The sequence below is a fragment of the Rhinolophus hipposideros genome, assembly GCF_964194185.1.
Source record: "Rhinolophus hipposideros genome assembly, chromosome: 2".
NCBI classification, from domain to species: Eukaryota; Metazoa; Chordata; class Mammalia; order Chiroptera; family Rhinolophidae; genus Rhinolophus; species Rhinolophus hipposideros.
In genome coordinates, this window is record NC_138048.1 from 2,021,534 (window position 1) to 2,048,139 (window position 26,606).

General features: G+C 37.9%; 1 protein-coding gene across 5 annotated transcripts in view; it reads right to left on the minus strand.

The window, feature by feature from the left end:
* The window catches only part of ATR (ATR checkpoint kinase), a 110,755-nt gene extending 85,669 nt beyond the window's left edge, over nucleotides 1-25,086 (minus strand). For 3 of the 5 annotated variants that reach the window (XR_013995208.1, XR_013995209.1, XM_081077678.1), the window contains exons 1-14: nucleotides 24,878-25,086; nucleotides 20,025-20,116; nucleotides 18,757-18,906; nucleotides 16,452-17,329; nucleotides 15,456-15,634; nucleotides 14,658-14,849; nucleotides 13,102-13,292; nucleotides 11,977-12,129; nucleotides 10,706-10,898; nucleotides 10,219-10,481; nucleotides 9,165-9,355; nucleotides 8,981-9,081; nucleotides 8,620-8,791; nucleotides 7,807-7,977 (exon numbers count right to left, since the gene is read on the minus strand). Coding sequence is in view for 3 of the 5 variants with exons in the window: in XM_081077678.1 (XP_080933804.1) it covers nucleotides 7,807-7,977; nucleotides 8,620-8,791; nucleotides 8,981-9,081; nucleotides 9,165-9,355; nucleotides 10,219-10,481; nucleotides 10,706-10,898; nucleotides 11,977-12,129; nucleotides 13,102-13,292; nucleotides 14,658-14,849; nucleotides 15,456-15,634; nucleotides 16,452-17,329; nucleotides 18,757-18,906; nucleotides 20,025-20,116; nucleotides 24,878-24,936 (2,985 nt within the window). In the remaining 2 variants the exon portion in view is untranslated. Of the gene's footprint in view, nucleotides 1-7,806; nucleotides 7,978-8,619; nucleotides 8,792-8,980; nucleotides 9,082-9,164; nucleotides 9,356-10,218; nucleotides 10,482-10,705; nucleotides 10,899-11,976; nucleotides 12,130-13,101; nucleotides 13,293-14,657; nucleotides 14,850-15,455; nucleotides 15,668-16,451; nucleotides 17,330-18,756; nucleotides 18,907-19,231; nucleotides 19,300-20,024; nucleotides 20,117-24,877 lie in introns of those variants that run through there. The other 2 variants (XM_081077679.1, XM_081077680.1) reach the window with 2 other exon arrangements.
* Nucleotides 25,087-26,606: the final 1,520 nt, after the last annotated feature.

Sequence of the window (26,606 nt, forward strand, 5' to 3'; positions counted from 1 at the left end):
GTTTCGCTACTTGCAAAATACTACAGTAAACAACTGTGCTTTTTGGTTCCCAGAGTGGAATTACTGAATGTAAAGGTTAAGTATATCTTTTTTGTCCTTACTATACACTGTCATATTTCCTTCCAGAGTTTGACCAATTTACTATACAGGCAGTTTAAGTTTGTTAAAATATAGTAACAGTGGAGAGAAAAATTCTGTATGAATCATTATTGTTATTTATTAGCTAAGAGTAATGATAAACTTTGGCTTTAGGAAGAAGTAACAAGAAGATAATTTACTCCATCATCTTTCAAATCTCAGCCCTCATGACTTTTCACAGGCTTCCCCAACAACTCCATATTTCCACTTTTCCTTTGAATTCACAGATTATCTATACGACGACTTTTGTATTATATTAACCCATCTCCTTAGGGATTGAAATTATATTAGAATTGGCATTACCAGTGCACATAGCACTGAAGACACAAGAGCACTGTCAGAGTCAAGATGGCAAAGTAAGGTAAACACTGTGCTCGCCTCCTCCTATGACCACATCAAAATTACAACTAAACTGTGTAACAATCAACCTGGAGAACCATCAGAAGACTATCTGAACAGAAGTCTTATAACTAGGGATACAGAGAAGCAGCCACGTTGAGGCTGTTAAGAGAAGTGGAGATATGAAACAGGCTGGCCCCACACGCGCATGTAGTGTTTGAGAATTAGGAGTGATATCTCAGCTGCAGAGGACCCCCTGAGGAGCAAGAGGAGTCCCACAAGGGACACCCCAGCCCAGACCATCAGTGCCAAAAAGAGCAGGGAGACCATCCGACTGGGTGAGATAGAAGGCTGCTAGAAGCCCAGGCATCCTCTTGCCCGAGCAGACTCGCTCACCCCCAGGCACTCACACTGGGCTTCAGCAGAGGGACAGCAGTTCAGAAAGGAAAAGGCTGAGTTGTGTGGTTTCAAGACAAGGGCTAAAGGGACAGCAGCCATTGTCTCTGTGTTGAGCCCTCCTCCCACGCAGCCAGCAAGCAGGGGCCATCTTTACTATGTTGAGCTCTCCCCCCGAGATTACTAAATCTGAATCTGCACTGGCCTGGTGAAATCCGCTCACTCCACCCTCGTGGCTCCCTGGAACCCCACCCCACCCAACTTGAACACTGCCACAGGCTCTTTCAGCAGTAGGCAGCAGGCCTTAGCATGTGCTGTAGTCTTTCTTAAAAAACTCTCAGAGGTCTTCAGGCCCCAGGCAGGTGGTGGCAGTCCTCAGTGTGCCGTGGGCCTTTTGCTGAGTGGCACCAAGCTCAGCACTGGCGCCATATCTGAATCTGCATTAACTTCATGAATACCACTCGCCCCACCCTGGTGATTCCTGGAGACAGACCAAGCCTCACCCAACCCAAGGTTCTTTCAGCAGTTGAGCCTTATGGGCAGCTAGCATTGGCAGGCCTCATGGTGACCTATGCCCTTTGCTGAACTGCCACAGGCCTGGTACTGGTAGCATCCCGATTTGGTTCATGGCGTAGCCTTTCCCATATGCTTCCAGCTCCAGCACAGGCAGTTACCAAACACAGACCACTTTTCAGTTCCTACCAGGTAGTCCCAGGCTGGATATAGGCAGCGGCTGGCCTGCACCAGAACCACCCCCTACAAGAATCCCCAGAACCAACACACCCACTGGCCAGCTTCAGAACACAGAAGAGCACGACCCGACTAGCCCTTCAAGCAGCACACCCAAAGGATGGTCTCAGCAAGCACCAGAGCCTTCTGGGGCTTTTCTTACCCTGTGGGGTCAGCCCCCACACAGCAGCTCATATGCAGTGTCATGGCCAATCCTCACAGCCAGTCAGCCTATAGTCAATCCCACCCACTGACATACCAAAGCAATCAAGGCCCATCTGCAACAGGAGGGCACATACAGTCCACACAAAAGACACTCCTGGAGCTCCCAGCTCAGGTGATCAGGAAGACTGCACCACTGGGCCACACAGGACACACACTACATAAGGCCACCCAACCAAGGCAGGGAGATGTATCAGATCTACCTAATACATAGAAATAAACACAGAGAGGCAGCCAAAATGAGGAGACAAAGAAACATGTCCCACGTGAAAAGAACAGGAGAAAATTCTGGGAAAAGCACTAAACAAAATGGAGGCAAGCAATCTACCAGATACAGAGTTCAAAACGCTGATTATAAGGATGCTCAACAAACTTAGTGAGAACTTCAACAAAGAGACAGTAAGCATAAAAAGGGGCAAAGAAACCATGAAAAAGAAACAGTCAGAAATAAAGAATACAATAACTGAAATGAGGAATACACTAGAAGTAATCAAGGTAGCAGAAAACACCCAATCAGAACAAAAAACAAAAAAGAATAAAAAAAAGAAACAAAAGGATACTTTAAAGGACCTCTGAGACAACATCAAGCATAACAACATTCACATCACAGAGTTACTAGGAGGAGGAGAGAGCAAGGAATTGAAAACCTATTTGACGAAATAAGGACTGAAAGCTTCCCTAAACTAGCGAAGGAAACAAACATACAAGCCCAAGTAGCACAGAGAATCACAAACAAAGGGGCCCACATCAAGACATATCATAATTATAATGGCAAAGGTTAAATACAAAGAATCTTAAAAGCAGCAAGAGAAAGGGAGTTTGTCACCAACAAGGGAGCTCCCATAAGATTGTCAGTTAATTTCTCAACAGAAACTTTGCAGACCAGAAGGGATTGGCACAAAATATTCAACATGATGAAAAGTTAGGACCTACAACCGAGGGTACTCTACCCAACAAGGCTGTCATTTAAAAATGAAGGAGAGATGAAGAGCTTCCCAGACAAAAAGAAAAAAACATGCTATAGGAGTTAATCACCACCAAACCAGTATTACAAGAAATGTTAAAGGGACTTGTTTAAAAAGAAAAAAAAGAAAAAAAAAACAAAGGTAAAAAATATGAACAATAAAATGATAATAACTACACACCTACCAATAACTACTTTAAATGTACGTAGATTAAACGCCCCAATCTAAAGACTTAGGGTGGCTGAATGGATAAGAAAACAAGACCCATACATGTGCTCCTACAAGAGACCCACTTCAGATCAAAAGACTATAAGTCTACACAGACTACAAGTAAAGGGATGGAAAAAGATATTTCATGCAAATGGAAACAAAGTTGTGGTAGCAATACTTATATCAGACAAAGGAGACTTTAAAACAAAGGCTATAATAAGAGACAATTAGGATATTTCATAATGATAAAGAGATCAATCCAACAAGAGGGTATAATCCTTATAAACATTTATGCACCCAACATAGGAGCACCTAAATATATAAAACAGATTTTGACAAACATAAAGGGAGATCAACAGTGAAACAGTCATAGGGGAATTTTACACCTCATTGACATTAATGGATAGATCTTCCAGACAGAAAATCAACACAGAAAAAGCAGCCTTAAATTACACATTAAGACCAGATTGATTTAATTGATATTTTTAGAGCATTTCATCCCAAAGCAGCAGAATATACACTCTTTTAAAGTACACATGGAACATTTTCCAAGACAGACCATATGTTAGGTCACAAGACCATATGTTAAGTCTCAATAAATTTAAGAAAACTGAAATCATATCAATTCTTCTTTAACCACAATGGCAAAAAATTAGAAATCAATTACAAGAAAAAAACTGAAAAACACATAAACACATGAAGGCTAAATAACAAGTTAGTAAACAGTGAATGAGTTAACAATAAGATCGAGGAAAAAATCAAAAGATACCCTGAGACAAATGAAAATGAAAACACAATGCCCAAAATCTATGGGACACAGCAAAAGCAGTCCTAAGAGGGAAATTCATAGCAATACAGGCCTACCTCAAAAAACAAGAAAAATCTCAAATAAACACTTTAATGTTACATCTAAAGGAACTAGAAAAAGAACAACAAAGCCCAATGTGAGTAGAAGGAAGGAAAGAATAAAGATCGGAACAGAAATAAATGAAACAGTCTAAAATAACAATACAAACAATCAATGAAAACAAGAGCTGGTTCTTTGAAAAGATAAACAAAATTGGTAATCCTTTAATCAGACTCATCAAGAAAAAAAGAAAGAGGACCCAAATAAATAAAATCAGAAATGAAAGAGAAGTAACAAATGACACCACAGAAATACAAAATATTATAATAAAATACTACAAACAATTATATGCCAAAAAAGTGGACAATCTGGAAGAATGGATAAATCCTAAAAACATGCAATCTTCCAAGACTAAATTAGAAAAAAGAAGAAACAGAAAATCTGAACAGATGGATTACTACTAACAAAATCAAATCAGTAATCAACAAGCTCCCAAAAACCAAAGTCCTGGACTGGACGGCTTCACAGATGAATTTTACCAAACATTCAAAGAAGAATTACACCCATACTGCTCAAACTACTCCAAAAAATTCCAGAGGAGGGAAGTCTCCCAAGCTCATTTTATGAGGTCACTATTACCAATTCCAAAACCAGGTGAACAAAGATGCTAAAATCCTCAACAAGGGCCGGCACGGTAGCTCAGGTGGTTGGAGAGCCATGCTAATGTGGAGGTCACCAGTTCAATTCCCACATGGGCCAGTGAGCTGCGCCCTCTACAGCTAAGATTGTGAACAACAGCTCTCCCTGGAGCTGGGCTGCTGTGAGCAACCGGAGGTTGGCGTGAGCAGCCGGAGGTTGGCGTGAGCTGCCGGAGGTTGGCGTGAGCTGCCGTGGGCTGCTGAGTGCTGCCACAGGCTACTGTGTGCTGCTGTGTGCTGCCATGAGCAGCCAGCGTGACTGGCCAGCAGCCAGCGTGAGCTGCCGTGGGCTGCAGTGTGCTGCTGTGGGCTTCTGTGGGCTACTGTGCGCTGTCATGAGCTGCCGACGGTCAGTATGAGTGGCAGGCAGCCAGCATTGAGTGGCTGGCACCCAGCGTGAGTGGCTGGCAGCTGTCGTGAGCGGCCAGCAATCCTGGAGAGTTGCCCTGAGCTGCTGTGATTGGCCCAATAACTGGTGACCGACTGCCTCAGCTAGGGGAGCGCAAGGCTCAAAAACACCAGCATGGGCCCGGGAGCTGTGTCCTACACTAGACTGAGAAACAACAGCTTGAACCGGAGGGCGGGGAAAGATAGGAGGTGAAAGAAGGGGGGGATTAAATAAAATAAAATATTTAGCAAACCTACCCTGTTTCCCCGAAAACAAGACCTAGCCGGACAATCAGCTCTAATGCGTCTTTTGGAGAAAAAATTACTATAAGACCAGGTCTCATATTATATTATATAAAACCTCGTCTTATAGTAAAACAAGACCGGGTCTTATATCAATTTTTGCTCCAAAAGACACATTAGAGCTGATCGTCCAGCTAGGTTTTATTTTCGGGGAAACACAGTAATTCACATTAAACACATTAAAAACGTCATACACCATGATACAGTGGGATTTATTCCTGGGATGCAAGGCTGGTTCCATACCTGCAAGTCAATTAATGTGATACACCACATAAACAAAATGAATTATAAAAACCATCTGATCATATTAATAGATGCAGAAAACAAGTCTGACAAAAAAATCCAGCATCTATGATTTTAAAAAAGTGAAATAAAAATAAAAAACCAACTCAGCAAAGTGGAAATAGAGGTAACATACTTCAACATGATAAAGGCCATATCTGACAAATCCACAGCTAACATCACACTCAACAGTAAAAACTTGAAAGCTTTTTCTTTAAGATCAGGAACAAGACAAGGATTTTTACTTTCACTTTTATTCAACATAGTATTGGAAGTCCATGCCACAGCAATCAGGGAAGAAAAAGAAATAAAAGGAATCTGAACTGGAAAGGGCAAGTAAAACTGTCATTATTTGAAAGAAATAACACCGTTAAAATATTCATACTACCCAATCTATAGATTCAATACAATCCCTATGAAAATATTAATACCAATGGCATTTTTCACAGAACTAGAATAAATAATCCTAAAATCTGTATGGAACCACAGAAGATCCCAAATAGCTACAACAATCCTGAGAAAAGAAGAACAAAGTTGGAGGTATCAAGGTACCTAATGTCAAACTATACTACAAGGCTATAGGAATCAAAATAGCACAGTACTGGCCTGAAAACAGATGCTTAGATCAATGGAATAGAATCGAGAGGCCAGAAATAAACCCTACATGGTCAATTAATCTGTGACAAAGGAGGCAAGAATTTACAATGGGGTAAAGACAGTCTATTCAATAATGGTGTTGGGAAACCTGGACAGATACTTGCAAAAATGTGAAACTAGACTACCTTTTATATCACATACAATAATAAACTCAAAATGAATTAAAGACTTAAGTGTAAGACCTGAAACCAAAAAACTCCTAGAAGAAAACACAGGCAGTAAACTCTGTGACATCATTCTTAGTAATATTTTTACTGATATCTCTCCTCACCCAAAGGAAACAAAAAAAAATAAATAAACAAATGGAACTACATCAAACTAATGAAAGAAACCATCAGCAAAACAAAAAGATAACCTACTTAATGGGAGAAGATATTTACCAATAATACATCTGATAAGGGGTTAATATGAAAAATTTATGAAGAACTCATACAACTTAACACCCCCCAAAAAATCCAATTAACAAATGGGCAAAGGGCCTGAATAGACATTTCTCCAAAGAGGACATACAAATGGAAAATAGACATATGAATAGATGCTCAACATCACTAATCATCAGAGAAATGCAAATAAAAACCACAACGAGATACCACCTCACTCCTGTCAGAATGGCTGTCATCAATAAACCAACAAACAAGTGTTGGCAAGTATGTAGAGAAAAGGGATCCCTCGTGCTCCATTGGTGGGATTGCAAATTAGTGCAACCACTATGGAAAACAGTATGGAGGGCCCTCAAAAAATTAAAAATAGAACAACCTTATTCCACTTTTGGGTATTTATGCTAAGAAATCCAAAATACTAATTTGAAAAGATATATGCAGCCCTATGTTCATTGCAGCACTATGTGTAATAGCCACGACATGGAAGCAACCCAAGCGTCCATCAATACAAGACTGGGTGGTACATATACCTATGGTGGAATATTACTTGGCCATAAAAAATGATGAACTCTTAACCATTTGCAACATGGATGGACAAAGAAGGTATCATACTAAACAAAAAAGTCACACAAAGACAAATACCATATGATTACATTTATATGTGGCATCTAAAGAAAAAAATAACTGAACAAACAAACTCATAGATACAGAGAACATTTTGATGGTTGCCAGTGGGAGAGCTGGGTGAAAAAGTTGAAGGAATTAAGAAGTACAGATTGGTAGTTATGAAACAGTCATGGGATGTAAACTACAGCATAGGGAATATAGTCAATAATATTGTAATAACTATGTATAGTACTAGGTAGGTAGACTTATTGGGGGGATCACTTCACAAATTACATAAATGTCAAACTACTATGCTGTGCAACTGAAACTAATATAAAATAATATTGAATGTCAGCTGTGAAAAAAAAAGACTTAAGGGCCCAGTCAACTGAATAAATCAGTTAATCAATTAGCCTTAACCTTTCAAAATAGCTAACCATACAGAACAATGACTCAAATCACCAAGGAATTAAATATTATAACATAGGTAACATTATCATATCAGTCAAAAGAAAACATGAATTTGAAAATCTAGGGTCTATACACTCCTCAATGTACCTGCCACATTTTCTTTTAAAAAATCTAGAACACACACAGAATATTAAATTGAAAAACCTCAATTAAGTTGACTATGCTATGCCACTTACAGTAAGGAAACGATTGAGATCAGGAAAGTCAAAAACATTGGCAATTTCAGACAAGGTATTTAAAGCCATTTCTCTCTGGTGAGCCACATCTTGTTTTCGCATCTCCGCACTGTGGCTTGGAGTACTAGGAAGTGCTGTCATCTGACTGGAGTGGAGGGATTCCACCAAAAACTGGAGCAAAATGATTTGTTACTTTTCGCACAAGGAAGAAAATTTAACTAATACTTTGTAAGGTAATATAAACGACAGTATCAGACAGTATTATAAACACATTACCTGAATTACAATTCATTTAATTTTTACAACAACCTTTATGAAATGGGTTATGCATAATCTCCCTTTTACAGATAAACTAACCAGGCTTACTTAAGAAACTTGAATATCTTGTTTAGGATTATGTCAACACAGGGCAAAGCCAGTATTTTAGTATATCCTAACTTTTCAGCCATGAATTGAATCAACCTATTTTAAAACAAAGTGCCTTAGCCATAATATCAAGGCGTAAAGGAGTTTATCATCACTAAAAGAATGGCTAAAAAGGAAAAGTATCTCTTTTTAGATTAACAATAAAGCATGACTATCCAATATATTATTATAAGATAATTTTCCCATCTCCCATTTACAATCTACATCTTTAGTCCCAGATGCTAAAATATAAAACTGGCAAGATTTAGGTTCTCTTAAATAAACTGAATACATCATTTCTAAAAACTTATCTTTTAAGGCAAGAAAAATAAAACACATATATGTTCTTTTTTTAACTCTTACAACGTACTGCTATTTTCCACAGTCGAGGGTAATACTGACTCTCACCTGACAGATGGGCTTCTTATACTGGCTGAAGAAGTTTTGCAGTTTAACACTTTTAGCTGCAACCAGAGCCCTAATTTCTGTGTATGCTGCTCCAGAGACAGATGCTGACTTGGATAGTAAACAATGCAGTAAGTGCAAGAGTGCAAAAGGTACTAAATCTCCTTTTGCGGCCCTAAAATTAAAACAGAAAAGTTATCATCAGTGTCTCAGAAATAAATGGAAATCCACAAATAAATCCATGCTGATATCACATTTCTTTCTATAATATCACATCTCTCATATAACTATTTCTAACACGAGGCAAATAAAAAGGACAATGGCCAAAACGAATAAGGAAGTATATAAATGCTACAAAACATACCTTCCAATATCCCCTGTTGTAAGAATCAAAGTATCCTTCAACTCATTATTTCTTGAGATTTGAGCATGTGTATACGCCTCCTTCATTCTTAAGACAAAAAGCTACAACAATAAAATTAATTAATTAGTTCAATTTTTCGAGCCAGGTTTATAAAAACACAAATATTTAAAAATGAAAACTCAACCTCTTTTATAAATCCATCTTCAGAGTCCAAGGATTCCAATATATGCTTGATATTTCCACTAAAAGCCACTCTAACATCCTTGTCTGGATCTTCCATTAAATTCAATAAAGTTCCAAGAACCGTTTTTACATCTGTTTCATCTTCTCTAAAATCAAGATGCTTACAAAGATGACATAGATTATCTATGAAAGCTAAAGGGAGAGAGCATATAATGTCAAAGTTTTACTGTAAAAATAAATAATGTACTACATAGAATCCTAAGATTCCTTATAATGCAGTATTTAGTATTTAATTCCAAAATTTAGTATTTGTAGAGAACACAGAATTGTGGAGGATTAAAATGAACACTTATAATTCTAAATTTACTTTATACTTAATAAGTAATTTAAATCTAAAATAAATTATAGATATTTTTTAAGTCATAAAATGACTAGTCATTTAGATTTTGTACGTTACCTAGATAGACTTAAAAAGCACATTTCACTAATCTGAAGAACTGTGAACTAAGGGCAATTTTAGCCTTACTGTTAATCTCACATTAAAAGACTTAGGAAGATCTAGAAACTACCTATCACATACTGTTTTGAAAACTTGAGAACAAGTTACAACTTAGAACCCAAACGACCTTGTAAATGTGTAAAAATGTCATGGTCCCAACAAACCACTGGAAAGTGGTCAAGAAGATACAATCCATAGTCCTCAGCTGGGCCAAGTATCTAACCGTTTGACGTTGTGAAGGTCTGAGGCAGTGACAGGGGACACATTAGGAAGGCCCTGGTTTCACCAGATAGGAGACTGAACCTCAGAATATTGAATCAAAAATCAGGTGTGTCCCATTATGCTGTCAAACCACAAGAGCCTTTTAAAAATCCAAAAATTACTTCACGTATTAGTTCTGGGATACAGTCTAATACCAGACTTCCCTTTTATCAATAATTACATGAACACTGAATCTATCAAGCAAGTCTAATTTTTTAAGGCTTCAGGCTAATTCTGTCACTGATTTTTAAAACAGAGCTTAAGGTTTTAAAATATTAAATGATAAATCACTCACCAAGTTTCACTGGACTAGGTATTTTTTTTTTCAGTAGGAAAAGAAACGGCTTGCAAACAGAAGCTTTTAATCGAGAAGATGAACATTCATATTGAGAAGTGACTTTTAGGCTCTTACAGAAAAGGTCCATATGTCCATGTTCAGAAAAAGGTTCTGTTAAAGAACTTGTCAAATAAAACATGCCATGAAGTGTACAGACAAGTTGACCAATTATAGAGGCAAATTCTTTCTTGACAATATCAGAATCATCTTTGACTTTATCTCTGGGGGAAAAGAGGTAATAAAACTTGCTTAATTTTGTGGTCTAAATATTAATAGTATCAGTTTTTGGGGGCAAAAGTAGTGGTAAGACAAAACCCAGGAGGAAAATATTTAAATTGTAAAACTAAAAGCAATATTTGTTCTATATACCCAGCATTTAACATAAATTTACAAATATGATCTTCCCAATCAGGTTATATATTCAAATTAAAATATTCATACATACATAAGAATCTTGGGAACTCTGTGACAAGAATTCTGCTTCTGCAATAAGATGAAAAATCCATTAACACAACTAGCTCGGATTACTTCATGGGAACTCTGCAGGGCCCAGCTGTAAACTGCAGTTCTCCACTCAAGAAATATTCTTCTTGGCAACAGAGTCAGAAGAAACACACATCGTGACTGTGCCTGTGGTGCTGAAAAAGTAAGTCTATTAAATAAAGTTTCTAAGTGTTAATTTTATGTACACATTCATTCTTTGCTATAAAGTCAAATAACATCTAAATATACCAACGGTGACAAAAAAAATGTATACAAGTGGATAGGGTTTCCAGGCGGGAATTCCCGCCCATTCTCAGGAGTTGTTTTCGTTTTCCTGTTCCCGAATCCCAAGAAAAGTTGGTCGGGAAATCGGGAAAATGGGCTCCTTGAACCCAGGTGGTTGGTAGTATCGGCCATCACTTTGTGAAAACGATTCATCATGGAGGACAGAAAACAGTTTATATCTTGGGATTCGGGAAGGGGAAAGTGAAAAAATTTCCCTGAGAACAAGTGGGATTTCCTGCCTGTAAACCCTGCAAGTGGACACTTTGGTCAACATTGTTCAAGCAATAGTTTGCAGTAATCAGAAGTGTCTGGACACTGATGGTAACCACTTTGAGCCCCTCCTGTAATTGCAGAAGTCAAACGTGACTTGTATTCATCTTTTGTTATCGGTATATATTGAATATTATAATTTTAATACAGTTTTCCTTTCTTATAATACATTTTTTTGGTTGCATAATTTTTTTGGCTGTATATATATTTCATTTAAGTTCTCTTTTCAAAAATAAAGCATATGCACTTAAAAAGGTCGGTGCACATTATTACATAATCAGGAAAATGCAAATTGAAAATCACATCCATCAGATAACAAGAAAAAATGTTTTTAGATAATTACCTCGATATTTCTTTTTTTTTTTAGATAGCAAAACTTTTAAACTATGACAATGCCAAGTGTTGGTGAAGATGTGAATCAATGGGAACTCCCATATTCTGCTAACAGGAATGTAAACTGGAATGACATTTTTGGAGAATAATGTGACTGAACAGAGTTCAGGATGTGCAAATCCTACAATTTTTAACTTTTTTACATGTCTAACTCTTTTTTGAATTATTAGAAATGTACCTCCTCTTCTAATTATTGAAAAAACAGAAATGATAAGTGTTAAAGTCCCATCTAGAGATGAGTTAAAACAAAACAAACCACACACACAGAATTTTGTGACCACTTACAGAAGCTATCCGAAATCCTCTGGCTTAATGTTAGAAGATTAGTGGCAAATGTCGTCAACTTTAAAGAGTCATCATCAGAATGGGAATAAATCCATGGAAGTGAAAGCATTCCACATAAATCTTCCAGAATGTGATCTTCAAATGATGTTTTTACTACCGAAACATGCAATAGGTAATTAATTCTCTTTTCCTTAATCATATTTACCTGTTGTTTTTTTTTCTTCAATAAAAACAGATGTTCTAAACATCAACTGGAATTAGAACTAAGATTCAGGAGCCAACTCGGTGGCTCAGGTGGTTAGACCTCCGTGCTCCTAACACCAAAGGTTACCGGTTCGATTCCCACATGGGCCAGTGGGCTCTCAACCACAAGGTTGCTGGTTCGATTCCTCGAGTCCCGCAAGGGATGATGGACAACATTCCCCGCAACTAAGATTGAACACGGCACCTTGAGCTGAGCTGCCACTGAGCTCCCGGATGGCTCAGTTGGTTGGAGGGCGTCCTCTCAACCACAGGGTTGCTGGTTCGACTCCTGCAAGGGATGGTGGGCAGCACCCCCTGCAGCTAGTAATGGCAACTGGACTTGGAGCTGAGCTGAGCCCTCCACAACTAAGATTGAAAAGACAACAACTGGACTTGGAAAAAAGGCCTGGAAGTACACAGTGTTCCCCAATAAAGTCCTGTTCCCCTTCCCCAATAAAATCTTAAAAAAAAAAAAAAAAGAAGTTTAAAAAAGAAAAGAACTAAGATTCAATAAACAGGTGTTCTTAACATAGAGATGAAGTTCTGAGGTCTGTGAACCCCCCAAACTTAAATGTTACTTCATAAAAATATGCATCTATGCATTTTTAAGGAAAAGGATCATAGCATTCTTTAGATTCTCAACTCACAAAATTTTAAAGTTATAAATAATTTATATTGACTGAAAAAAAATAAATCAAAATATTACACAAATGAATTTGGAACTTGGAAATTACTGACAAGCGTTTAAGAGAACTGAAAGCAAGAAAATTTCTGTGTATTCCAAACACTTGTTCATTGAGGCCTTAGGCAAAAAAGAGAAAGCCTATTTCTATACTGATTATCTTTACAGGTTATTTTGATCTACTGCTTATTTATACTCACCTTGAGTATAAATCAAAGCATCATATATTTTCATCACTTTATCAATAATTGCCTCTAGGTAAGGTTTCTGAACAGATTCTAACAAACTCCTACAGCTCGTGAGCACTTTTGTGTAAAAATCCAAAGACATCCAAGTTATGATTATTGAAGGATTCTTCTTACATGGCTGTTGACAGTCCTTGAAGTTATGGCTGCAGTCAATACATATTTTTAAAGACAGAATTAAAATTAATTTTGTTAGTCAAACTTAATATTGTAAGGCAAAAGAAATTGTGAGTACAAAACTAACGTATAACTTTAAACCAATTCAACGTAAATATGCAAATCATTATGTCAGTATTATTTTAAATCTCTTTATGTCATCTAAATCACCCTTAGGATATGATAATTCAAATTAATCTCATTTTGTTTGTTTGTTTGTGTCACCCCAAAGGGCAAACAGGTTTATTGGGGCTGCAGCCAGGCATCAAAGGTTGGATTTGGCCACATGCTCCAGCTAGAATATTTAAGTGTGGCATTATCAGGCTTTAAAATGTCAGAAGATATGCCTGTATAATTATTAACTGGCTTAGAAAACGCTTTCTTACTAATAGGACATGGGTAGACCTCAGCCTAATTAGTTATTCCTTCAAATTTCTCAAATTCCAAATTTAATGCAATGTGAATTAACAGTTTCTTTAAAATCGCCTCCATAACTTTGTTTTAGCTAATTAAAGAGTCAATCAGCAAATACAGACCAAATGATCACATAAAAAATTAATAAGGAGTGTTGGTCTATAATGTGGCACTAAAAATAAGACAAAATCTTTAGAAAGTTCTCACAATACTTGGGTCTTCTGATAGAATACTTAACCTATACTAAGAATGCTGAACCAAAAATATACCTCTAACAAGTACTAAATTCCTCCATCTTTTTTATCAGAGAATGCTTTTTATTTTACTTTTTTATTAAATTTATTGGGGTGACATTGGTTAATAAGATTACATAGGTTTCAACTGTACAATTCTGTAATACACCATCTATACATCACATGTGTTCACCACCCACAGTCGTTCTCCGTCCATCACAATATATTTGACCCCCTTTACCCTTTTCTACCTCCATCCCCCCTTATCCACTCCTGGTTCCCTCTGGTAAGAACTATAAATTCCTACTCTTGTAATGAAAGGGAAATGTTCTTTTAATTAAATGTTTAACTAAAAGAACATTGGCTTTTGAGTTGCATAAAGCTGTGTTCTGGTATTTCTAAAAACGTATGCCCAGGAAAGTTAGTTTAGGTTTCAGACAAAAAAGAACCTCAATTTCTCTGATCCTCGATTTCTAATTTGTAAACTGGACATAATAACACTTATCTCACAGAATTATTGTAAAAAATAAGTCATGGATAGTACTTATCACAGTTCCTAGCCTTCATAGCAGGTGCTCAATAAAAACATTTCTATTTCACCAAAAAGTTTGCGTTCTAAGGTCACACAAATGAATTAAATGAGGTCTCCTAAACAACAAATCCAAATTTATTGCAAGAAACCCACCCAGAAAATACAAGTTGCTTTACCAGTCCATGTTTTGGTGAGAACAATGAACAGTACACAGAGCAGTCAGTTGCAGGACAGCAGCAACTCCCTCTAAAGTCTCAGTAACAGTATTCTTCAGAGGACTGTATTCAAGGAAAATCTGAAGGGATTCAGCCTTCTGTTTCAGTGCACTCCATAATATGCTCTTTTTGTTCATATCCACATGCTTAATTCTGTAATTAATTATGATCACAGTATAAATATATTCATATTTAATATAAGTTTGGTTCAAATGTTAAAGTATTTAAAACAAAAGACAACATGTAATGTCAACTACTGAAATTTATCTTAAGATTTAAAACAACTTTCAGGGATGACTGAAATACGGGAATTCTTTGGCCACATGCCAAAAAAATATTTATTTGTTCACTTTTTTTTTTTTTTTAAGGAGGATGCAGCTCACAGTGGCCAGTGCGGGGATCAAACCGGCAGCGTTGGTGTTACTACCATCACACTCTAACCAACTGAGCTACCCTGCCACCCTGCTCACGTTTTTAAATTGCTGATAGATACATACAGCCTGAGATGTTTCATATATTAAAAAGTTAAATTAGACAGCCAAGTAAAGACCTTAAAAAGTTTTTTAAGTAACCATATTTACTCATGAAATCTTTCACATAAGAACTATTAAAATATTTTAAGCATTCATTTGTCCACTTTTAGAAAGAACAAATGTTCTTTGCGTATTTAAGTCAAAGCACTAAACTAAAGGTGAGGGTTTTTTTTAAGTAAATAAACTTTTCCTAAATGACTAAACAAAAACTGAATGAAGGTCATACCCATCAGCCTGTTTTGGTGCTCTTCCGGAGGAGTTTAGTGATGAGGTGAGTCGAGGCCTTTTAGGTGATACTCCATCACTATTACTGCTGAGGTTTTCCTGTTTCATTTGGCACTGAATCTCCTCAATAATTTCCACACTTTCCATTTTTAAGGCTGCATAAAGTGGGCCCAACAAATACTGAGAAAGCAAAAATAATTTCAAAAACTATCTCTAGAAAATGTTTATTATTCATAGACAGAAAAAATATATTAGGTATTAGTTATAAGTTTTCTAATAAAGTAAACTATTTTCAGAGTCTCATCAGTCAAAACAAAAACCTAAGTTAAGTTATATTATTTCAGTCTATCTATAGACATATATGTAGTTCTATATCTAGAACTATGGTTCTATAGTCTTAGAAGATATAACAAATCCTTCTCCCTACAACCTGTTTTTCCCTCTGTCAAAATGCCACAAAATAATTCTGTAAGGGAATTACTAACTTCTTTCATACTACATATCTAGCAAGTCTTATAGATAAAATGAAATATTTAATCAAGTTACTGCATATTTGACTATTTCATTGTACTGCCCATCTCCCACAGTCCAAATAGGAAAAGAAGCATAACTGGCATGACTCGTACAATGTACCAATAAGTTTTCTAAAAGTCATTGATTATAACCTGTCAAAGATAAAATCTACGTGAGTGTTCAAAGTTTTTGCAATTAAGTTGATAACTGGCCCCCTTTTAATAATGCAACAAACATGCTTACACTTCACAAATTCTACTGTAAATCATTCTACTCCACTGGCAGTTCATTACCTTGGTGAACAAATCCTTCTGAAATCAAAGTAAAAATCCATTATAGGGAGCCAAAGTAGATGATGAAAATCATCCTGTTCTAAATGTACAGTATTATTAAAGATATTCTACTTTCTCATTGTTACATCTTGTATACAATTAAATTAGGGGGAAATCTACATACTTAACAAGTAACCTTAAAAATGACTTACCTCTGCATTTACCTGAACTCCAAGCACATCCACAAGAGCTCTACAAATATTTCTCACATAAACCTTCCTGACTTGTAAAGCAGATTCATACCCAGCTGGCACGTATTTAAGGAAATACTGCAGTAAGTGGCACAAAGCTGCTTTTAGCAAATCAGATTTAAGCCGCATGAGCAAACTGTCTTCAAACATGACACAGAGTTTTTCTAGCAGCATATTTAAATAGACAGGTTCAATATTTCTATAAGCTTCTGCCTCAAAGGGGAAGAGTGTCTTTATCAGCTTTGACAATGGCTCTTCATAGAGTTTCAGTTCGTCGGCATCCATTTCTACAAGGTGTTCTATTAATTCCAAAAATGACCTAAAGAAAGTGCTGGCTGGTTGTGCTGGTAGTCCTCCGAGTTCAAAGAGTTCAGTTAAAAGGCTAATTGCTAAGGATTTAATTTTTGGACTACCATATTCCAACAAAACACAACCTATTCGCCAAAGTACGAGTTCTTGCCTTCTAAAAAACACAACTGCAATAATACGAATAAGAACTGTTAATAAAGTGACTTCAATATATTCTAAATTTTGCATGTTCATGAACTGCAAAGGAGCTGGTTGTAAATACCCCACATGTTCATCTAATTGACTTAAAAATCGGCTAACTACCACGGGCCATTCCACAAGATGTCCCACTGCATTTCTTCTGTGGAAAGAAATCAAGTCTTCAAAAAGATGTAATAATTCCTTTGTCAGTACTCCAAAAATAGCAGGACTTTTGCTTTTAAAGAGAAATAATAATGAGCAGATGACTTCACAAATTTTCTTGTGCAACACATGACAGGATGGAGTTGCTGCAATCCGCAGAAGTCTTCTTATGATCCAATTACTGAAATCTTTGAAATAAACAAACAAAAAAGTACTCATTAATTTGCTAAATGCTTGATGATCTATTTTTAAAGTATAAACTTCACTAACAAAATAGTCTAAAAACATTCCTTACAACAATGGAAATATAGTAATTTAGAATACCAATTTTGGAGTTAAACAGACAAGGTCCGAGCTTTCTGCTTACTAGCTGTGTGAATTTTTGTTTCTCTGAACCTCTGTAACTTCAACTATGAAAGGGGAATAACGATATCTACTTTACTAGTTACCATGATGATCAAGTAAGATAATATATGTGAAATTGTCAGCATACTGCCTGAAGTTAAATAAACGCTCAATAAATAGTAGTTATTATTATCACCACCCATTCAACAAGTATTTTATTGAGTGGCAACTTTGTCCCAAGTGCACAAGAACAAATCATAGTCCTGTCCTCATAAATCTTATATTAAAGTTTCTTAAACTTGTTGACAGAAACTAAGGATATATTTTATAACATGACCCAGTATACATATACATATTTATTCAAATATATGAAACAAAAGTTTCATGAAACAGTATTTATTCTTATGTGCAGTGTATTATGATACTTTCTAGACTATTTTATTGTTTAAAAAACAGTGTGTTAAAGAATATAGACAAACAGGTATTTATAAGAGTTTAAAAAAACTATGATAGAAGAAATGCAGAACACTCTGTACTAACAGAACATTAAGAAGCAATCAAGCCAGTCCTAAGGCATGTAGTCAGGAGTAGTGATAAGACTTTGGGGGACATGCTATCAAAAATGAGTCTTGAAAGTCAAGCAAAAAAGTTCAAAATACTCTGTGAATTGTACATAAAAAGAAGGAAAAGATATTTGCTTTACATCTCTTTAGGAGGAGGCCAAAAAAGGGACAAAAGTAGTGGGAACAATAAGCATAAAGCCTAGAAAAAAGTCAATCTCTAGAACAGGAGTCAGCGAACTCATTCTTAAAAGACCAGATAGGTAATATATTTTAGGTTTGAGGGCCATCCGGTCTCCACGTCAACTACTCAATGTTGCCTATGCAGTGGTTACAAATAATAAGTAAATGAATGACCATGGCTATATTACAATAAAACTTTGTTTACAAAAACAGGCAGCCATCCTGTGGGCCATAATTTGCTGATGTCTGATCTAGAAGGAAAAGATTACCAAAACCAGAAAAAAGAAAGTTGCTCAAGTATTCAATGGAAAATAAACAAATCTGATTAACTTCTGTTCCATTCTGGGTATCTAGCTCATGACACAAGAAAACAATAAGGATACATGAAATAAAACTACGACTACCATTTTGCTCCCTCAATTTATAACAAATTTGACCAAAATGTCTATTAATGTACGTGTTATATTTCAGAAGAGGTAGATTTCATTAGACAGATTGCAAATGAATGTACAAACAGCACGACTTACCAATACAGCTGCCTTTGGCCTCATTTTGCCCATGGCTTCCATTCACATTTACAAACATAAGTGGGGAGGACTTCATGATATGCTGGATGAAATCAAGCAGCATCACAGAGGTTGGCTGCGAGTCAGTTTTCTTTACAAGTTCTAGAGCAACTTAAAAATAAAAGATTCATTTTAAAGAGCTGTGACAAATTAGACTGTTCTTTTGTTAAGAAACTAGACTTTGGTGACCATAATTATGTCTAGCTTATGCTAAATTGATGGGACTAAACACTACAATCCTACCTTTCTAATTTTAAATGTTTAATAATCATGCTCATTCATCTATTACGCATACATTCACCAAACATGTACTATAGGCCTATAGTATGCCTGGCACTGTGCTAAATCTGAGGATTAAAAACAACAACAAAAACTCACAAACAGGTGAGAAAGTCAGACAAATAAAGTAATAATTATAATGTAATATGTTAATTACACTAATCCAGAATAGAGGAAACAAGTGTGTGGGAAGATGTGAAGGAGTTGATTCCTAGATGATGAAGAGTTGGTAAAGCAGTGAGAAAAAGGGCGAGCGGTCTAAACAGGAGGAGCACCATATGAAAACACATCTTCAAGTATTCAGTAGTTGTTATTTTTCAGCAACTTATAATTTTATTGGCTGATAAAAGAGGGTAAATAAATATCATAAGTCATAAAATCTGTACCAAATTTGGAATCAAATTTATAAACCATGAGCCACATGGCACTCTGTATTACTCCTTCAATGTAATTTTAACAGGTATGGTAACAACATGGTAGCCAGACAGATGGGACACCATCTTGCCAAGTTTGTCATTTCTTTTAGATTGCTACATACAGGAAACACAAACAGGAGTTGATTCAACAACTCACAAAGTCACCAACTCTTATTTAAAGAGTTTTTTATGGCATTTGCCTGTTTTCAACCACTGACACAAGACCTAGCTAAAATGGAGTCTACATCATTGGAAATAGCCAAATATTTTTTATCTATAATAATACCTTATATCAAAGAACTCATAGTAAGCAGCAGAAATCTACATAACAAACACGAAAACAGAATTACTTTAAAAGCCCAAATGCACATTGTGTAACAAATAATACTTTCAGTAACTTTCTTGAAAACGTAACTTTCATAAAAACTAACTCTATAAAAACTACATGGAGAAAAATGCTTGCATAATGTCATATATACAAAAAAGAAAACAATTTAATTAATAAAGCTTATATAAGAAGTAATTATTTCTTACCAACATTTACATCTGTAAGTATTCGGTCAATAAACTGACATAGAATTTGTCTTGGCTTCTGTACAACTATATTATATTCCTCTGGACTGGCACTAAAATATAAATAAAAAATTTTTAACCCTTAAAAGGAGTCACAATTTCATTTGTAAAAAGACTCGCTAAAGTTGAATGATCAAACGTTTTTAGTTTTAACATTCACAGTATTTTTCTACTTAAACATGAAAAGAGGGGGTGGCCGGTTAGCTCAAATTGATTGGAACTTGGTGTTGATGGCACCAAGGTCGCCGGTTCGATCTGGGCATGGGCCACCGTGAGCTGCGCCCTCCATAAATAAATAAATAAATAAATGTAAAGAAATAGATAAATAAATAAAAATGAACAGAAAATCTAAATACCAGTGTTACCAATTTACAAGGGAAAGAAAGAACATGCTACATGATACTAGTCATCCAATCTGCAAAACCTAGACCTGCCCCGACCAATATGGTAGCTAGTAGCCACATGTAGTAAGTATTGAGCACCTGAACTGTGGTTAGTCCACATTGAAAAGTACTATAAATATAAAATACACACTGGATTTTGAATATTCAGTACAAAAAGTATCTCATTACTTTATGTTAATTACATGTTGAAATGTTACCTGGGTATATTATTTAGTTAAATAAAATATTAAAAATTAATTTCACATATTTCATTTGACTAAACTTTTGGCTGATGAGCACACAATGCAATATACAGATGACATATTACACACTTGAAACTTGAAACAAGTTTTTTAAGTCTAAAATTACAAGGTAACATGAATTGTTTTACACGAAGTCAAGAGATTTTTTTCATAAGCCAAATGTAATTTCGCAAGTGTCAGTAAGAATGTGAATGAAGGTGTGTGGGGAGAGGAACCAGGATTATGGGTGGTAGTCAGTTTCCCATAAAGTTTACTTTTGTATAAAGATAATGCATTCATGTGTTATTTGTGTAATTTTTAAAAATCAGTTTTTAAAAAAGGTGAATTGATTATCATTCATTAAATGTACTATCAAAATAAACTCATGGGATAATGAGCATTTCTTATTTTGCAACCTCTGAGTTTTGGAACTGAACTGAAAGGATGTACTTTTTGAAAAGTATACTGTAATATCTGAGTGGATATTTAAGTATTACATGAAACTTTGATACATTTAGCAAACAAGATACCCTGCACCTGCCAGAAAAGTAGTTGTAAATTAAAGGACAAATCATTTTAACACCACATGGTTAAGTATTAATAGAGCCAAGATCGAAAACAAGAGAACTCAGCCCTGAGAATGGCCTATGAGTCAAGGGTCCCTGGAGGAGGTGAGACAAAAAGCTGAGCCCTAAGGAGCTTGCCAGATAAAATAAGGGAAAGAAGGAGGGCATTCCAAGTGGCGGAAACAAAGGCTCAGGAACAAGAACACAGGCTGCTCAAAAAACTCTAAGAGGTTCTATATGGCTAAAGAAGAGAGAGACAGTAATTGGAGGTGAAGCTGAAGAGGGAAGATGAGGTCAAAGGACGAAATAAGGAGTTTGGATTTTATATTGAAGGCAGTGAGACATTGAAGTTTTTAAAACATGAATTGTGTTATTTCTCTGTTTAAAACATTCCAATGGCTTCCCACTGATATTAAAATAAAATCCAACTCCTCATCCTGGCCTATCAGTTTCTAAAGGATCTGGCCCTTCTGCTCTTCCATCCTTAACTAACACCACTCCCCTCTACTCTTTATGTTCCAGCCTTCTTCCTATTCTTGAACAACAAGAATCACTCCTACGTAGGGGCCTTTGTACATCCTATTCCATCTAAGACACTTCTCCCACTTTCACATGACTGGCTTCTTCTTACCATCCAAATCTCCTCTAGTGGCGACTATTGCTGCTCCCCAAACCCTTTATCTCCCTCCCCGTTTAATATTTTAATTAATAACTGTCACTATCTGAAAATATCTTGTGATTACAAAGTAATTTTAAACAGGAAGGTCAGAGAAGGGTCCTCTGAAATGACATCTTAATGGAACCAACCAGTGTTCAGAGAGAAGAGCGCAAAGGACTGAAGGCAGAAAAAACCTTGGTGTATATGAAAAATAAACCAATATTATTGGAATACAGTGAGCAGATTATGCAGGAATTTAGAGGCCTTGGCAAGAAGTTTGGATTTTATTCTAAGTGTGCCAGAAAGCCAAAGGAAGATTTTAAGCAGGGAAATAATGCTATATAATCTACAACATGATTTGTAGTTATAAAAGTCACTTTGATTGCTGAGTGGGAAATCCATTGTAAATGAGTAAAAACGGAAATGGAGATAAACTGAGAGTTTACTGTAATAGTCTAGATAAGAAATTATGATGGTAGCCATGGAGATGGTGAGAAGTGTATTTCAAAGGCAGTATTGACAGGATTTGCTGGTGGATTATTAAGGGATAAGGGAAAAAATCAAGGATAACTCCCTGGCTTTTGGTTGGTACATTTATAATAACCTGGAAAAGGAACAGGTTAAAGGACAGTAAATTACAAGGTTTGCTTTGGATATGTTAATTTTCATTTCTGGGTGTAGATGTTGAGTAAGCAACATAATTTATATCTCTGGACTAGAGATATAAGTTTGGGAGTTATCAGCATATAGATAATATGTAAAGTCATGGGACTAGATAAAGCAACTTAGGAAGAGAGTGAAGATGACAAGAGAACCAAGGACAGCCAAAAACACATAGGGAGCTAGGAATGATTCCCAGATTTCTGGTTTGGAAAAATGAGTGAACGTGGCATCATTTACTGAAATATCCCTACCTCAGTGAATGAGAGGAATTAAAAAAAAAATCTTGAGCAGGTTGGAATATGCAGAGAATTTGTATTGGACATGTTAAGTCTTAACTGCATATGGGACACCCAGGTAAAACTGCCGTTATCCAGCAGTACATATAGTTCTATTGGAGACAGATACGATTTGGTGAAACACATCTGGAGTCATCAAATAGCAGACAGTAACTGAAGGAGGAGAGCAAATGAGATCATCCAGAAAGACTATGCTAAGTAAAGAATGCTAACAACAACAAAAAAGTAGAACAAAATTTATCCCTGAGAGACAGAGGTAGAGGAGCCCACACATTAGAACTGTGACATCTCATTTTTTTCTCAGAAATCTAATTGCCACAATTAAAGAAAAACAAATATGGGAGAAAATGCCTTGATGTCTTCAATCTGAAACACAGCTCTGATAACTGCTGTCTCTTTGCCTTTGCTTCAACTTCTGTGACTCAGTTTCTTAATAGTGATAATATTTGTCATGTTCTATATCATGGAGATACTGTAAGACTGAATAAGCTTGAATGAAACAGGTGCAATGAAAAAGTCATGACAATTAAAAACTATCATACAATTCTCTGTGGGTCAGTTTTTCAATTCATTGTCAGAATTACAAACGAATGAAAGATAACACAGGGGTAAGCTCTGTTGATGAAAGAGACTATAAATAAATCTAAGATACTGTTTTTATTAACAAGTCTCATAGAGGAAGAGCAGAGGGAAGAAAAGTATTAATAAGCTAATTCTCCATTAAAGCAAGATGGGGGAAACATACTGAGCCTGAAAGATGAAATCTGTGCATCAACTTCCTGAAATGAGCACCTGTATTCAGCTTTTTAGAAATGTAGATGTTACTTTACAAAATATTAATACAAAATGTTTGCACCTAATGCAAAGTGAAAACAATTAATGCACACAAAAGTAGGATTAAGACAAGTATGGTCCCTTCATTTATCCTCTTCTTTATGTAATGAAGGAAGACTAACATCCTTGTATGGCCAACAAGTGGAGATGAACACAACTGCACAGCAAAAAAGAAAAAGAAATTAAATATCTGGTGGGCTTAATGTTAGTTTTAACTTTGTGTGCTGAGTTGTCAAACAGTAAGAAATTGGGAGGTAATTATTCCAACTGGCAGTCCAACCGCAGTAGTGGTACAAGCCCACTTACTTCTTTGCAGAGGGCTACAATTCTTAACCAAGGAAGCAAACACACGTAAACCCTGCCTGCTGGCCTTTAGGCCGGGTGGCGGGAAGGCTGCGTGTGTGCTGAAGGGAGGCGGCACTCATCCACATCTGTCCCTTCTCACAGGGTAGGGTACTGGTTTGCAAGGTTTTACTCCTGAGTTTTCAGAAGACAGGCTTTTGCAAATAAAACAATATTGAAGTATCTTCATGTTTTGGCCACATTCTGTGCACATTTATTCTTTTGTGAACGTCGTGGCCTATCCCTGGGATTTCTGACTAACATAACGGATTGAAGATTGCAAGAGGTCCTGTCTTCAGAGAGGCCTATGGTTTCCCTTCGAAGACAGAAACTGCCTTGTGTAGTAACTGGCCTTCCTTGCACCAAACCAGAACCAGCGATTTTTCTGCCGTGTGCAGGTCTGGATCAAAAGGTGGAGCTAAAAACCCAATTCGTCCACGACCGATCATACATTGGACCTGGGGGAGTCCCCGGGTCAAGCCTCTCACGTACGGCAAGAGGTTTTCGGGAAGCAAAGTGCACGGAAGTGACGACCAGTGGCGCTTCCCTCCAGCTGCAGGGAGCACCCGAGCGGGGCCGGGCTCCCGGGGCCGCGCAGGGAAAGCGGCGCCGGCAGCCACTTCCCCCCCGGACAGTGCCCGCAGGTCTGCAGCGACGCCCTGGCCGCCTCCGAGGGAGAAGCGCGGGTCAGCCCGGAGCACCACCACAAAAGCGCCGCGGCCGGGATTCGGGGGCTACGAGCCGGGGCGCGCGCGGTCGGGGAGAGCACGTGAGACGCCCGCCGGACCCAGCGGAGGCCGCGGGCCCCTGACGGCCGGGCCGGGCCCTACCTGCCCAGCTCTCGCAGGGCGGGGATCATAGACGCCAGCTCCAAACCATGCTCGCCCATGCTGAGGATGCGCTGCGCTCGTCGGCGTCGCAGAGGCGGGCTCCCGGCGTCTGCACAGCTTTGGAAACGCGCGGCGCCCGACGGGTCCTCACGGCGCCCAAAACTCCTCCCGGAAGCCGCGGTGGCGCCGCGCGCTAGGCTCTTCCTGTTCTGCGCAGGGGCCGGGGGCGGGGGGAGGTCCGAGTGGGCGGGGCCAAGGCGGGGGAGGTCCGGGTGGGCGGGGCCAAGGCGGGGAGGGGGGAGGTCCGGGTGGGCGGGGCCAAGGCGGGGAGGGGGGAGGTCCGAGTGGGCGGGGCCAAGGCGGGGAGGGGGGAGGTCCGAGTGGGCGGGGCCAAGGCGGGTCTCGCTGGCCCGGAATACCCCGTGGGAGATTCGCGGCGACTTTGGGGGCGTGGCGGCCGTGTTGCTCCTCCCAGCCTGGGAGGCTCAGCAAAGTACAACGTCCGCATCCACGGAGCGGAGGGGCCTGAAGGGCACCGGCCAGGCTGCCTCGTATCGCACGTGTGAAAACTGAGGCACTTCGGCGAGTAAAGGCTAGACCTCCCCGAGGCTCCCCACGGCCTAACGACCTCACGTCCTCTTTTTCCTACCACTCTTGACATCCTTTCTGAGAAATACGGTGCAAGCGGTGGGCTTCTCTCTCTCCTTTCTGTTTCAGCAGTGTTTTTAAACTTCACGTCTTCTTAGGGTTCCTTGAGGAATCTCCCAACCGTTCGTATTTAAAAAGGGGGCTGAATTGTATTTATATGTGTCTCATCAAAGCAGCAGCAGTCCTGTGTGTGTCGCTATTATGGGCATTTACTACATACGATTTACTGTTTAAATCAATGGATTCTGGTTGTAGACATTTTCTGGCTCGACCTACTTTGTTTATTTGAAAGGTGGCCATCGCAAGAGACTTAACGTGTCAAAATTAGGTGTTTATTCGGGCAAAGCCATGCGGTGTGCTTACATTTGTTCTTTAGCACTTAAGGATGATGGCTGATACAGTATTTTTTAAAAAATCAAAGGGATGGAATGACAGCCACATATGCTCCTGCTTCGGGGATTTTGCACTTGCTGTACCCTTAGCCGTGACCTTGACCACGCCTCTCTCATCACCGCTCTGCAAGTATTTGCTGAAACGTCACCAGAGAGCATCATGTAGACCACACACTTAAATTCACACTCTTTCTCCCTCCATCCTGCTTTAGTTTTCTTCATAACACTTAAAACCAAATGATACATTGCATACTATTTTATTGACTATCTCCTCCAATTAGAACATGGGCTCCTTGAGAGCAGAATCCTGTCTGTTTTATTCACTGCTTAGAGGCCCAGGACCTAACACAGTGCCTGGCACACACTAGGCATTCTGTGAATATTTGTTAAATAGTTGAATGATAAAGTGGAAAGAAGATGGGGTTAGGAGTTAGAGGCCCTGCACAAGTTCTCATTACATCTTTTAGAACCTGTATTACCTAAAGTTACTTAACCTGTCTGTACTTCACTTTTTCATCTATAAAATGAGATTAATAATAGCTACCTCACAAAATTAAGGTAAGGATTAAGTAAGGGGTGGTAGAGTCATACACTGGAATACCATTTCTTAGTCAAAATGAAGTATGCAACACATGCTAACAAAGATAAACCCTGAAAATGATGTCAAGAGATAAAAGCAAGTCGCAAAG